The sequence below is a fragment of the Penicillium cosmopolitanum genome, assembly GCF_028827165.1.
Source record: "Penicillium cosmopolitanum strain IBT 29677 chromosome Unknown utg000008l:1.0-4398992.0:1.0-4402845.0, whole genome shotgun sequence".
NCBI classification, from domain to species: Eukaryota; Fungi; Ascomycota; class Eurotiomycetes; order Eurotiales; family Aspergillaceae; genus Penicillium; species Penicillium cosmopolitanum.
Window position 1 is genome coordinate 988,297 of NW_026622678.1, and position 14,726 is coordinate 1,003,022.

The 14,726-nt window shown below is 52.1% G+C and overlaps 4 protein-coding genes across 4 annotated transcripts; 2 read left to right on the forward strand and 2 right to left on the reverse strand.

Annotated features, from left to right (window-relative positions):
• Positions 1 to 529: 529 nt before the first annotated feature.
• On the forward strand, positions 530 to 3,674 carry aof2 (putative lysine-specific histone demethylase Aof2; the record flags this gene model as incomplete). The annotated part of the gene is made up of 2 exons (XM_056631557.1): positions 530 to 1,062; positions 1,115 to 3,674. The coding sequence occupies 2 exons, from the start codon at positions 530 to 532 to the stop codon at positions 3,672 to 3,674; spliced, it is 3,093 nt and encodes a 1,030-aa protein (XP_056487108.1).
• Positions 3,675 to 4,421: 747 nt separating this feature from the next.
• Positions 4,422 to 5,509, reverse strand: trr1 (thioredoxin-disulfide reductase TRR1; the record flags this gene model as incomplete). Its single annotated transcript, XM_056631558.1, has 2 exons — positions 4,422 to 5,395; positions 5,488 to 5,509. 2 exons carry the CDS (start codon positions 5,507 to 5,509, stop codon positions 4,422 to 4,424), a joined length of 996 nt encoding a protein of 331 aa, XP_056487109.1.
• An 854-nt stretch (positions 5,510 to 6,363) lies between these two features.
• On the reverse strand, positions 6,364 to 10,683 carry N7509_006922 (uncharacterized protein; the record flags this gene model as incomplete). The annotated part of the gene is made up of 6 exons (XM_056631559.1): positions 6,364 to 6,936; positions 6,987 to 7,506; positions 7,564 to 7,766; positions 7,823 to 7,948; positions 8,001 to 9,268; positions 9,336 to 10,683. The coding sequence occupies 6 exons, from the start codon at positions 10,681 to 10,683 to the stop codon at positions 6,364 to 6,366; spliced, it is 4,038 nt and encodes a 1,345-aa protein (XP_056487110.1).
• Positions 10,684 to 11,992: 1,309 nt separating this feature from the next.
• On the forward strand, positions 11,993 to 14,577 carry kexB (kexin kexB; the record flags this gene model as incomplete). Its single annotated transcript, XM_056631560.1, has 2 exons — positions 11,993 to 13,740; positions 13,800 to 14,577. 2 exons carry the CDS (start codon positions 11,993 to 11,995, stop codon positions 14,575 to 14,577), a joined length of 2,526 nt encoding a protein of 841 aa, XP_056487111.1.
• Positions 14,578 to 14,726: the final 149 nt, after the last annotated feature.

Below are 14,726 nucleotides of genomic sequence, written 5' to 3' on the forward strand. Positions count from 1 at the left end.
CCTGCCATCCACCCCTCCCTTCGCGCATGCCAATTGGGTCGCCTCGATTTGATGCCAGTCGGATTCTTAATCAGCGAGAGGTCTACACTTGCTGGGGGAAGTCGACTGGCTGTTCTGGTTTGTATGTACCCCCGACCCCTCGCTTCTTCCCCGTGCAATATCTATGCCGGACCGAAAAAGGAAGATGAAAAAAGGATGCCCCTCTCCATCACCACGCATCTCCCTAGATGTTACATGTGTCTAATTTCGAAATATAGATATACTCCGTCGTTGACAATTCTTGCCTCTCTTATATGCAACTCGATACAACTCAACATGGTTGAACATCGGTGGCTGTGGTGACGCCTGATATTCAATTCGCGTGGGTTTCGTATTGCCGGCCCTCTTGTGGTATCCTTTGCCATCACCAATCATTTGAAGATCTACGGGGTCTTCTATCTGGTAGATGAAAATGGAGTTCCATCCAGTCTCTCCTTCCGCCTCCCATTCCTCCCTGAGGGCGCCATCATATAATCTGCCGACGTTGAACATGGACGGCTCGGCACCAATGGCCTACCACGATATATCGGGAGAACCCCCCAACCAAAGCGGAAACATCAGTCAAGTTGCTCAAAATGATGTTTTCTTTTCAACGGGGACAAGGCAGACTATGCCAGATCGATTCGAAGCTTCCGAACCACCTGTAAAACGGCTTCGAACATCTGACGGTTCGCTGACCCAAACTCATCAATCATTTCCCGTAGAGGAGCAGACACAGACTGCCAGTTCTAGCACTCTGCCACCTCCTCCTGGGCTGACTGGGCCTTACAAAAATGGCAATATCCAGGGCGATATATATGGGAGCAGTACTACTCCCAACGAGTCCACCGCTTCGATGTCCCTTACCTCGTCATATCAAACCGCGAAGTCTACATCGCCTCCAACAACACCTGGACAATCTACCTCTACCCCTACGCACACTGCGGGAGTGAGCATATTAGAGAGCAACAAGGTTGATTTATCGAAATGTCGACCGCGAAGTTCCATTCCATCAAGGCTCGCGCCGTCTATTTATGCTCAACAGTGTGTCGCTGCGGCATATGCATCTCGGCTAGATCCCCTATGCACTACACAGGAAAGAACAGGAAGCATTGCAAGATCAACTTTGCCACGTGCACGTCACACTCTACTTGAACATTCGGAATGGGATTCTCCGGCTCTGGACGGTGAATCCCATGGTCAGTATAACCCGTGAAGAAGCGATAGGATGTGCCAAAGATTATCGTTGGATGAACTTGGCTTCTTTCGCATACGATTGGTTGTCACGGAACGGATACATCAATTTCGGGTGCGTGGAGGTCCCTACACCCCCAGTCGCTCCCAGGCGAGGTAGACGCAAAGAAGGGCCCACTATTGTGGTTATTGGAGGTGGAGTAGGAGGACTGGGCTGTGCTCGACAGCTAGAAGGACTCTTCCGTCATTATCGTGATGCCGACACTGCACCACGCGTCATTGTACTCGAGGGACGTCGCAGAATTGGCGGAAGAGTGTACTCGCATCCTCTACAAAGTCTCGAGTCTGACATGCTTCCTCCTGGGCTCACACCCAAAGCAGAAATGGGTGCACAGATCATTGTTGGCTTTGATCACGGCAATCCTCTTGACCAGATTGTGCGTGGCCAATTGGCACTTCACTATCACCTGTTACGAGACATTTCGACGATTTATGACATTGATGGTTCACCGGTTCACGAGGTTCAAGACGCTATGGATGAAAAGTTATACAATGATGTTTTGGACCGCACGGGCGTATACCGAAGCAAAACACTTATCTCTCCCACTGCGGAGGGAGATCACGATATGATTGATAATGGCCGTGAGTCTTTGGTTGACGACGGTCTCAATGTACGACAATACGAAGAGGCGCGCGCAGCGGGAACCATCGATTCTCTCGTTCCCACAAAGAGAGTGCGTCGACGTCGCGGCGTTGGACACAAAACGGCTGATCTCCAACCAAACCCTGATGTTGTTGGTGACCTCATGAGCCCCTCCAAGGAGCATCCAGCTGCCCTTACTTGTCAGGCTACTGGGTGGATTTTGAACCCCGGGATTTCTCCTCTGGAAACTATCAATCTAGATCCCATCGCCAATGCTTCACAAAAGCAGACCCTTGGCACAGTAATGAATGAAGGTGTGCAGCAATATCAGCGCATGCTTCCGCTCACACCCAAAGATTTGCGACTTTTGAATTGGCATTTCGCAAATCTCGAATACGCAAACGCAACAAATGTTGACAAACTCAGCCTTTCAGGTTGGGACCAGGATATCGGCAATGAGTTCGAAGGGGAGCACTCAACTGTGATTGGAGGCTACCAGCAATTGCCATTTGGACTCTACTCTCTACCTTCGAAACTTGATCTCCGCACCAACAAAATCGTGAAGAAGATTTCTTACGATGCCACCGGATCGGGAAAGAAAACAGTAGTCGCGTGCGAGGACGGGGAGAAGTTCGCGGCAGACCATGTCGTATATAGTGGTTCACTTGGCACCCTCAAGCATAAAACTGTGGAATTCGATCCTCCCCTGCCAGACTGGAAATCAGGGGCAATCGATAGACTTGGATTTGGTGTTATGAACAAGGTGGTCTTGGTGTTTGACAAGCCCTTCTGGGACACTGAACGAGATATGTTTGGTCTGCTTCGTGAGCCTAGCAACCCCGAGAGCACTGTACAAGAGGACTATGCAGCCAACCGGGGTCGTTTCTACCTATTTTGGAACTGTCTGAAAACGACCGGACTGCCGGTTTTGATAGCCCTCATGGCAGGCGATGCCGCTCACCAGGCCGAAAATACGCCAGATGGCGAGATCATCACTGAAGTCACCGGTCAACTTCGCAATGTCTTCAAAAACGCTGTCGTTCCGGATCCCATCGAGACTATCATCACTCGCTGGGCCTCTGATCCCTTTACCCGAGGCAGCTATTCCTATGTGGCCGCCGAAACCCTATCCCAAGACTATGATCTGATGGCACAACGAATCGGCAACCTCTACTTTGCAGGCGAAGCTACCTGCGGCACACATCCTGCAACTGTTCATGGAGCCTATCTCTCGGGACTTCGTGCAGCCTCAGAAGTAATCGAGTCCGTCGTTGGCCCCATCGAAGTCCCCACTCCCCTCGTACCAGAAAAACAAAACAACACACCCAACGAATCAACCTCCACAGTCGTCGAGCCAAAACCCGACCCAACCACCATAACCACCCCATCCCGCGTCTCGACAGACAAACAACGCCGCGAAACCTATGACCAGGCAATGTGGACAGCCATTTACGCCGAGATCGGCGCAATGCCCACCCGCCCCGCAAAAGCCGGTCTCAACCCATTCCTTCTATACCAGAAAGACTACTGGGCCAAATGCCGCGACCAATGCGACGAGACCAAACGAGCCTCCAGCAAGAATCCAGCCGCAAAGGCTGGTCGTGATGAAATCCGACACGCCCTCGGCCAGATGTGGCGCAATGCTGCACCGGAAGAGAAGAAGCCGTATCTCGAACAGGTTGAGGCTAATCGGCGGAATAATGATGAGTCGTGGGATTCTTGGAAGGCGGTTGCTTTGGAGTGGGAACGGAGGTCGTATGAGGTTAAGGATCAGTGGTGTGCGGCGAATCCATTTGAGCAGTGGGAGACGCCTTCATAGAAATTCTTGACGCATGTATAATTGAACGGAGGCCAATTGCTCTGCTTTTGCTTTATTTTTTTGGAGAGGGGTTTATGTTTTATTATTACTATAGGTCTTGAATGAGGTAATCATCGTTACCAGTTGCTTCAAACTTGAAGTGTTGCTGTCTCCGAGTCTTTGATTGCACAAGTTGAGTACTATCATTGCTTGTAAGACTACTATATAGAGAATTGGTAGTAGGTTCAACAGGAGTTTTATACTAATATTCACTAGTGCTACCTGTAGTATTTATCAAGGTTGTCGATTTCTCTCTTCGTGAACCCCTAGTCTGAACTTACTACAGGTGTACTACATTCGGGATCTACTGGCGGGTATTGATCAGGGAATATCATCTATTTCTATATCTATGGGCACCGAAATCAACGCAAACGAGGCTAATCTATAAGAAGAATCGCTCGAAAATCGTAGATCAACCCAGACACCCGATGTATCAAAGAAAAAAAAGGTAAGAAAAAAAAAGCAGAACAATGTAGCAATAGCAAGTAAAGGGAATCCGTCAACCATGATAGGAAAAGAAATATGCACAGGGAATCGAGACTCAGATCGCAAACAGAGAGAGATGTCTAGAAAAACACGAGAAATCTTTCTAAACAGAATTATCTGTAGTGCAGGCTAGAATCATGAGAGGGCTGTAATGGGAAGGTCGTGTGTATGGAGGTGAAGGAGGCAGGGAGAGAGGGGGGGAGAGGGTGAGGTAGTATGCATTTAGAGAGAGGCGTGAGACTCGCCACCCTCGGCGATGAACTTCTCGGCATCCAGGGCGGCAACGCAGCCAGTGCCGGCACTGGTGATGGCCTGGCGGTAACGCTTGTCCTGGACATCACCGCAGGCGAAGACACCCTCGATGGAAGTGTAGCTGGTACCGGGCTGGGTAACAATGTATCCATCCTCGTCGAGCTTGAGCTGCTCCTTGACGAGAGCGTTGGCAGGGTCGTGGCCGACGGCGTAGAACAGACCGTTAGCATCGACGATCTCCTCCTGGCCGCTGGTAGTGTCCTTGACGCGGAGGTGGGTCATCAGGCCGTTGGGCTTGTTCTCACCAATGACCTCGGTGGCGACGGTGTTGAAGCGGACAACACACTTGGGGTGAGCGAGGAGACGGTCGGCCATGACCTTGGAGGCACGGAGCTTGTCACGACGGACAAGAACGGTGACGGTGCTGCCGTACTTGGCCAGGAACATGGCCTCCTCGGCGGCGGAGTCACCACCACCAATGACGTACAGGGGCTTGTTGCGGAAGATGGGCACGGCTCCGTCACAGACGGCGCAGGCACTGATACCGTTCTGCCAGTAGGTCTCCTCGCCGGGCAGGTTCAGACGACGGGCGTTGGCACCGGTAGCGATGATGACGGCGTCAGCGGTGCGGACGGGCTCGCTGCCGGGGGCGTCGTTCCACTCGGTCCACATCTTGAAGGGGCGCTGGGAGAGGTCCAGCTTGGAGATGGTCTCGGTGATGACCTCGGTGCCGAAGCGCTCGGATTGCTTGCGCATCTTCTCCATCAGCTCCTGACCGCCAACACCGTCGGGGAAGCCGGGGAAGTTCTCGACATCGGTGGTGGTGGTGAGCTGGCCACCGGCGGCGGTACCATTGGCGAGCATACCCTCATACAGGACAGGCTCAAGTTCAGCACGCGACAAGTAGATGGCGGCAGTGTGGGCGGCGGGGCCCGATCCGATAACTGTGGACAAAAGTTCATTAGCCTCTGGTCCGCGGAACATGCATCCTTCAAAATCGGAGAGGATCGGGGGAAACGAGGATTGGACAACTTACTGACGACCTTGGAGTGAACCATTCTGGCGGTGTTCATGCAATTGACGCGCGCGGGCGTCGATAGGGAGTTGGAAAAGACCGAGGTAGGAGGGGACTGTTGATGAACAGTCGAGGCCGCAGCGGCAGTGAATCCAAGGGATCGGAGAGCGGAGGGAAAACGGCGAAAGGCGGAGGAAAACAGCTTGAAGGTATTTCTCGGGGAGGAGAAGAGAATATAAAGGGCTTTTTTCCTTGGGAATTGAGGGGCGCAGGAGGAGTGGAGACTGGACAATGAGATCAAGGCAGTTTTCTGTGTTCTTCGACACAAATTAATCATTTGCCCGCGTCGAGGCCCCTCGCTTTCTAAGCACCCCGGCACGTGATCAGGCCGAGACCTGCTAAGGTAATCCATACAATTACTGAGTATCACATCACTTTGCAGGAGAGGTTCCGTTTCCGACGGAGCTAACTAGTGTGGATCATAGATAAAAGATGGTAATTTGTACACTGTACGGCTTACATTTAAGATCATCTTCTAGATGGCTCTGTCGATTATGCGGTCAGTCCTCACGGCGCACTCGGCTCGGTATCACGCCATACTCACTACGTAGTGAGGCTCCCCGCCGAGGGCGGTCTAGGGCTGATCACTCAGCAAAGATTAGATGCATGTGGACCCGACTGGCACTGTCAAAAGAACGTTCTATATTTCAAAGCTTATTATGATTTAGTCACTAATCCTCATCTCTTGCTGCAGGGGAAAAAATCAAATTGCATTATCCGGCGGAAAAATCATATGCTAAATCGCAGATATCCGGCTAATCTAAAAAAGGTCATACAGATCGTAAGGAGAACCCTCGGAGGGTACCCAAGCGTAAATCGTCATAGTGTACAGAACAATCAAAGCACTCCAAACCACTTTTTCTTGCGTGGTGCTGGTTCTTCGTCCGAGTAAGAGTAATCATCCTCTCCCTCAGTGGGGGATGAGTCGTCGACAAGAGCATGGGGAGGCAATCGCTGAGGCACCTCTCCCTCGGAGTCCTCATCGCTGCCAGGATATCCCTCATACTGATGGGACGCAGCAGCATTGGCCCGGGTATTATTGATGGTGTCGTGGTCTTCAATATCATCGGCATCTTCATCGCTGCCCTCATCATCATCGTCTGCTTGCTGGGCCCGGGGGGCCTTCTTTCTGCGTGGTACATTCAACCACTTGCGCCAGCCCTTCTTGACCTGCGTCGGGGCCGGGTCATCTTCGTTTCCTTCGTATTGGAGTGCAGGAACTAGGAGCTTGTATGGGACTGTGATGCCCGAAGGGTCTTGAGGGTTGACTTCCATGTTCAATGTAATCGCCAATCCTCTCTCAAGATTGACAAAAGCGCCGGCGCCATCGTCTCCTTCCTTAACTGCTCGCTTGGCGGCCTTTTCGCTGAGATTTGTTGGTCGACGATGGAAGATGCCAGGCTGTGGCTCCTGCAATGTTCCGGGAAGTAACTATCACCGCCCTCCATGGGCCGAGGAACAGGGGAGTCGACACTGGAGCGGCGAGCAAGAACATTGTGGTTTCGTCCGAAACTCATGGTTCTTGTAGGGGGCGGGCCCTTTGTCGATAGTCGTCGAAGTAGTCCAGGCTTGCCGCCTGGTCCCTTGTCACCCCTTCCGAGAGATAGAGTGCGCTGGAGCATACCAGGACGGGGTTCGGGTTCTTCTGGAGTTTGGGGCTCGGGTGTGCTGCCTGGGGTTGATCCCGGGATATATTCTCGAATTGAGCACCAGTTTCGTCGCGGAAGCAAGCGCTTGTTGTTTCGAGATTTGCCATTCACGTCCTGCGTGAAGATGGGAATTATATCCTCATCCGTGTTGGAATCCATGTGGTGCACCGTGTTGCGTTTATTGAGAGTATCTGAAATAATCTCCGTCTCCGGCATGTCGGCAATGGCCGAAGAGATGATATTCGGCATATAGCGGTAGTCCCGGTCCTTCGCAACGTCAAGCTTAGGGTTGGAATAGAATTGGCCGATTGCAGCAAGGTGGACATCGCCACTGTAGGATACGTATTAGCATGCTTTCAGACGAAATGTGAATGAAATGAAGTCATACCTGAGAATGGTCACCCGAACGGACTTTTCCGCGGCAAGATCTTGGAGATCTTCAACTAGCCAGGTTCTTTCGGACTTGAGATGCTTTCCGGCCCAGTGGTCATCATATACCTCCACGTTGCCACCAGATCTGTTGACCAGTCCTCCTATCATGCCTGCTTTGCCAATGGATTTGCGGCTGTTCATGAAGTTTTTAAGCATAGCCTGGCGTTTTGGTTAGCTCGGATTTTCTTTCAGAGAAGAGCATAGGAGAAACTCACCACTCGAGGGTAGGCAATAGGAACACTGGAAAGAACAATCAAATGTTTCGTCTCTCCTCTGACAATCTCCTGATGGCAGCGGTCCCAAATTAGGTCACAAGTTGCCTCAGCAAGGACTTCGTTGCTCTGTAAATCAATTAGTGGATATTCTTTGAGGTAAATGGTATGATAATCTTACCCTTCGCTCGGTTCGACAATCCAGGCCCAGCAAAACAACATCACTACCAAGAGACATGAACAGGTTTCGACTTCTCTGCTCAATGTAGGGGCCTGGCTGGGCACCAAGAAGCCAACTAGGCTCTTCAATCTCCGTCTCATCTGGAACGCTGTGGTGCTGGAATAGTAAATAATACTTGAACGCAATCTTTCCAAGACCCGAAATGACAGCGCTCTGCATGAATTCCTCATGGTAAGACCCGAATCCCTCGAAGATTTCATGATCGTTCCACATGTTGACCATCGGGATTTGAGAGTTGGCGAGAGAGAAGAGGCCCTGTGAGAACCAGGCTGCGTAGCGCTGCAGGTAGAATTGCTCGAGCTCGGCACGGAACTCAGGAGTAAACGGAGCACCATATCTTTCCGCAGCGTTTTTGATCTTGATCCATTCCTGGAAAAAGACCGATTCCGTCATGACGGTATCATTAAATATCTGGTCACCTCCACCAATCATCACATGGAATGGTCGAGTCTGGTGCTCGTTCAAAATATCTCGCCAGAGAGGATCGGGTCCGCAGAAACGATTTGAATCGACAGAGGGACCAAATCCATTGCCGCTGTGGAACATTATGTTCATCGGCTGGCCTGCAGCCGGAACCCAGAAGCCCAGTGCTGGTCCGCGGTTAATTCTGTACGCAATTCGCTGTTGGGTTGAGCCAAGCTCGACCTCGAGATTGAACCTCCAAAAGGTCACATCTCTAGCAGAGTCAGCGTAGAGGCGAACGCCGGGAATATCACGGTGTAACCCTGCCGTTTCGCCATCAACGGAATTGATTCGGTTTGCAGGAATTGGTTGCTTGGACCCCCCAGGGTTGTCGTCTATCTGACTGGGTGACAGCTCATATATGCCGTCATCATTTTCTACCGAAGATAAGTCGACTTCTTCCTCCAGGTGGTCAACTGGCTTGACATAAAGAGGTCGTCCGTCTCGTCCAACCTTCATAAGACCAGCAGTGGGGTCGATATATTCAGGAGCCAGTTCTTCACCGCTGACTTCGGCTGGCGGAGGAGGAAGAAGGTCCATTGGCTGGGAAAACAGGCGCAATGAGGGCGGCGTATCGTAAGAAGAGCGGCTGTCCTTCGTGACGATCAAAATAGAACCTCGCCATATATCCTTCTCAACAGTACCGTGTACGCCATCAACTTTGAACTTCTTAATACCCGTGTACCGGAGCAGAGGACCACATCTGAGGAACAGTTTTGGTTCGAAGTTTTTAGTTTCAGTGACACCTATTCAATATTAGCTTTAGTTACTTATTTCACGCTAGGAACCCAGGGTTGAAGTTGAAAGGCTTACCTGTCAGCTTTTGAGCCGGGGTCTTATAGTTTTTGGGTAGGGCTCTGCTCTTTCGTCGATCGGTTGTGCCGCCTCCTTCCCACCATGCTTTGCTTCGGTCCATATCCATATGCTGGAAATCAAAGTCTGTTGATCCAAGCTGAGCGACCGGCGCATTTTTCCACTCGAAAATCGGCGGAGGCGTCGGTGGCGGCACATTGAAAGACACAGTCTGTCGCTTTTTGGAGTGAGATTCGACGCTATCATGAGCCGTTCGGGCTGTTGGAGGCGTTTCTAGCCTTTCGTTGCTGACAATAACATCCGTTGGTTGCATTGGCGCAGTAGGGCCCCTTTGGGCAAGGGACTGACTACGCACAGGCTGGTTCCCAGCAGGCCCATTCTTTGCTGAGGGTCCGCTCACTGTGACTGATCTTCGAGGCACATTGCCTAACTTCGCAGACTGCGGGATAGCATCTTCGGCTTGTGCGTACTGAGCGTTTTCAGGGCTTCGAACGGCCGGGTATTGAGGACTGTTCACTTCATTTTGATGATGACGCCCAGGAACAGTAAATCCACCATGTTGTCGCGGCCCTGCCTTCAGTGCATCAGTCGTCGCTTCTTCAAGGACGACATTCTTCCTCTCCCCTTTTCTAGTAGGACCGGGGGCTGCACGGTTGTCTGAAGGCACATTCTGCTTCACGTTTGGCTCGGGAGCAGTAGCTGTTGCCTGTGTCTTTGCCTCCGCTTTCTCACGCTCGACCTTTTTGCGGGCCATGCGCTCTCGCAATCGCATCTCAGCTTCTTGCATTCGGGCCCGTTTTTCTTCCTTGGTGATTCCAGAAAGGGTCACCTCGAGCTTTTGCAAGGGCGAACGGTCCGAAGCCCAATCTTTACGAGGTCCATTTGTAGAACGGACAGTGTTTGATCGGCTCGGGGCTGACGACATGCTCGCTGGCGCGGTGGGAGCCTCGACCTGATGCTCTTCATTCTGCTGCGTGTCTTGGATATATTCCGCAGGTGGGAGGCCTCGAGGCGTGGTTGATTCCTCTGTTAACCCCGGTGGTGTTTGTAGTGTCGACCTGCGAGTTGTATAGTTTGATTCATCGGCCGGAAAATCTCGAGCACGCGCAGAAAAGGATCGACCGGCCTGGCCGGATGATCTGGCAGCAGCGGTGGCCTTGGGCGCGGAACGTGGATATCGACGTTCTGCTGCTGTAGGCTCGTACGTCGGCTCATCTTCATAGTCCATCGTCGCTGGACCGGCTATCGACTGTCTGCGACCCGAATCCGAATTGGTACCATTGGGATTCCGGTGATTAGAATTGCCATTTGCCATTTCAGGCGAGTCGCGCATTGCCGCGGCGGCCATTTATTTTGTTATTACTATCTCTCGCGGGGAGAGAACCAGTCAATCGACGAAACTTGTTCGGTGGACCCAGCTAACCAACGGTTCTGGTTAACTCTATCACTCACCAACCCATTGTTTTGAAGGGCAGGAAAGATGGGGGAAACAAGAAATTCGACTTACATTCTTCAGTCCAACCTTCTGCTTCTTCTGAAACGTGGGCGCAATGTCGCTCTGTCTGGTGCCTAACGTAGACTCACCACCTCATCGCCCGAGATCGGGTTGCACGGGGATTTCGCAGTCCCTCGAGCCTGAGATTCTGAGCGGCGAAAGGAGAAATGAGTCTGGAATGACTGGAGGGCGGGTTTGCAATTGCAGTGAAGACTTGGGAGAAGGAAGAAAAGAGGGGAGGGGAAGAACGGAGTGGTAGTAGAGAGCAACTATAGGGCAACTCGCAACTTTCAACAGTCAACTCTGGTGGCTGGGGAGCCCCAGCCTTCGCGGGGCCCACCGTCATTGGACGTGTGTAATTGGACTTCTAGTGCAGTAGTAAAATAGGGAAATAAGAAAATACAAATTAAAAATGGAAATAAATTCTGACATTTTCAGAGTGCCAAGGAGAGTGGTTTATTTACTCTGTCTACTATGTCTACTACAGCCTATGGACTAACTAAATAGTTACTCCATTCGTATCCGCACTCTCCCACTCCGCACACTATATGGACACCTCCGTATACTTCTAGACCAGTGGAGCTCCAAGGCACAATCCCCATGCAAGGACTCGCAGGCTAGTGGTGTCCTGCCTAATGTATGCCATGTACTCCGTACAGTACGAAGTACTCGTACTCCATGAACTCAGTAACTTTCTCTCTGTTACTATTTCTAGACGCCCGATACCAAGTCGGCCAATGACCTTGCTACGTAAGCCAAGGCAAGGCCGCGACCGTGGTCTTGTCTAGTCTGTCTTGTCTCTTTTGTTTCGACCTCTTTGTCTCTAGCTGGAACACCCCTGGTCAAGACCAATCTGGCCATCCTCAGAACCCTCCAAAACCTACAGAAACGGGGCTGCATATGCTGGATCATCAGGGTCCCGTGTGTATTACTGAGTGGCCCCCCGACGATCCTCCTATTCTCCCTCAACTCAACTCTGCTTGCCACTTCCCCCATCTTCCCCCTTCCAACCTCCCCTTTCTCTTGGGTACACATTTCTTGACCGCTATTATCTTTGAAAGGAACGGGATATCGTTCATGGCAGCTGCGCCTTTGATCCCTTACTCGTCTTCGTGAAGAGCGAGTGCTTCCACCTCGCCTCCACCCGCCCACCCCATTCATCATGCGTGTCGCCAGCGCCATCGCTGTGGCCTTGAGCCTCGCCGGCGCTGCCTCCGCCAACGTTCACCCTCGCGCCATCGAATCCCGCGAGTTTTTCGCCCTCCATCTCGACGATGATACCCCTCCCTCCCATATCGCAGACGCCCTCGGTGCACGTCATGAAGGCCAAATCGGCGAACTGGCCGGCCACCATACCTTCTCGCTCCCCAAAGAACAAAGCGACGATTTCAATGCCCTCCTAAACGGACTCCGATCGAAGCGAAACCTTCGGCGACGAGGAGAGCCTGTCATATCCGCCCGAAGTGCCGACCCTCTAGATGGTATTCTATGGTCGGAGCAGCTTGCCCGCCCCAGGCAACGACTACACAAGCGCATCCCACCTCCCATGCCCAAAATCGATCGTCGGTTTGCAGCAGAGAGTCAAATCAAACCTTCCGAAGCCCAAACCGAAATTATGCATACCCTGGGAATCACCGATCCAATCTTCAAGGATCAGTGGCACCTTTTCAATCCCCTTCAACCGGGTCATGATCTCAATGTCACAGGCCTGTGGCTCGAAGGCGTGACAGGCGAAGGTGTAGTGACGGCCGTCGTCGACGATGGGTTAGACATGTATAGCAACGACCTCAAGCCCAACTACTTCGCCGAGGGCTCATGGGATTACAACGCGGGTGGTCCGGAGCCACGCCCTGTTCTTTCCGACGACAAGCACGGCACCCGCTGCTCCGGAGAAATCGCTGCTGCGAAGAATGATGTGTGTGGAGTTGGCGTGGCATACGGCAGCAGGATTGCAGGCATTCGAATTCTGTCCGCTGCCATTTCGGATGAGGATGAAGCGGCATCCATCAATTACAAATACCAACAGAACGACATCTACTCCTGCTCTTGGGGTCCCATGGATGACGGCAAAACTATGGACGCCCCAGGAATGCTTATCAAACGAGCAATGGTCAATGGTGTGCAGAAGGGTCGGCATGGAAAAGGCTCGGTCTTTGTGTTTGCGGCCGGCAACGGTGCGACCTATGATGATAATTGCAACTTCGACGGGTACACCAACAGTATCTACAGCGTCACGGTCGGTGCCATCGACCGAAACGGAGACCACCCAACCTATTCCGAGTCATGCTCGGCTCAGCTGGTGGTAGCGTATAGCAGCGGAGGCAGCAGCGCAATCCACACAACTGACGTTGGTACCAACCAATGCTACTCCGGGCACGGTGGTACCTCTGCGGCTGGTCCACTCGCTGCAGGCTCTATCGCTCTTGCTCTCAGTGTTCGGCCCGAGCTCACTTGGCGTGATATCCAATATCTGATGGTAGAGACTGCTGTCCCAGTCCATGAGGATGACGGAAGTTGGCAGAAGTCTCCCTCCGGCCGCATCTTTAGCCACGATTGGGGCTTTGGAAAGGTCGATTCCTATTCCTTGGTTCAAAAGGCCCGCGACTGGGAACTAGTGAAGCCTCAGGCCTGGTACCACTCGCCTTGGCTGCGTGTTCACAATGACATCCCTCAGGGTTCCCAAGGATTAATCAGTCGGTACACAGTCACTGGCGATCAAATGAAAGGCGCCAACTTTGCCCGAGTCGAGCACGTGACGGTAACGATGAATGTCAACCACACTCGTCGCGGTGACCTAAGCGTGGAGCTGCGCAGCCCAAGTGGAATTGTCAGCCATCTCAGTGTTACCCGCAAATACGACGACGTAAATTCTGGATATGAGGACTGGACATTTATGACCGTTGCTCACTGGTATGTTTTCATCCTGGGTCTCTATTTCCCTTTGACTAAACGACTAACCTGGATAATAGGGGCGAGTCACCTGTGGGCGAATGGTCAGTCATCGTCAAGGATACCATTGTCAATGAGCACAGCGGTCAGTTCATCGACTGGAGACTCAATCTCTGGGGAGAGGCTATCGATGGAACCGATCAACCCCTTCACCCATTGCCCAATGACCATGACGATGACCACCCCTACGAGGAAGCCCATGTGGCGACAACCTCTGTTCAACCTGGGCCGACGAAGACCGCTACTCCCACAAATCCTGACGACCAGCATGACAGGCCTATCAACCAAAAGCCTTCCCAGTCAAGCGAGGCAAACCCTGCGGTAGAGTTGGATGCTACTGAGACTGATGCTGCCAGCACAACCGCAAGCGCGACGCCTACTTCCACTGCCGCCTCGGACAGCAAACTGGCCCACTTCTTGCCCTCATTCGGTGCTTCGAAGAGGACTCAAGTTTGGATTTATGCGTCTTTGGCCATGATTATTGTATTCTTCATTGGTTTGGGTGTCTACTTCCAACTCCAACGCGTTAAGCGTCGTCGCACCAGCGCTCAGGATGACTACGATTTTGAAATTATTGAGGATGAGGATGAGATGCATCCGATGACCGGTGGCACTGGTCGAACCCAGCGCCGCGGTGGTGAACTGTATAACGCATTTGCTGGCGAAAGCGACGAAGAGCTGTTTAGCGAAGATGATGACGATGAGCCTTATCGTGATGGGCTAACCAGGATCTCAGAGAAGGATGGTGAGGGCGAAGACGACTCGCCCGGCAGCCATCTCTTGTCGGAAAAGAAATAGTGTGATTTTTTTGTTGTCATGCATTTTCCTTGCATTGGGCTGGACTGTGTCATTTATGTTATATGGGGATATATTGAACTAGGGCAAGTCCGTGTTTTATGTTTGTGTTTGGGGATTAGATCGGATCGGCTGCCTGGCGTCCATGTACA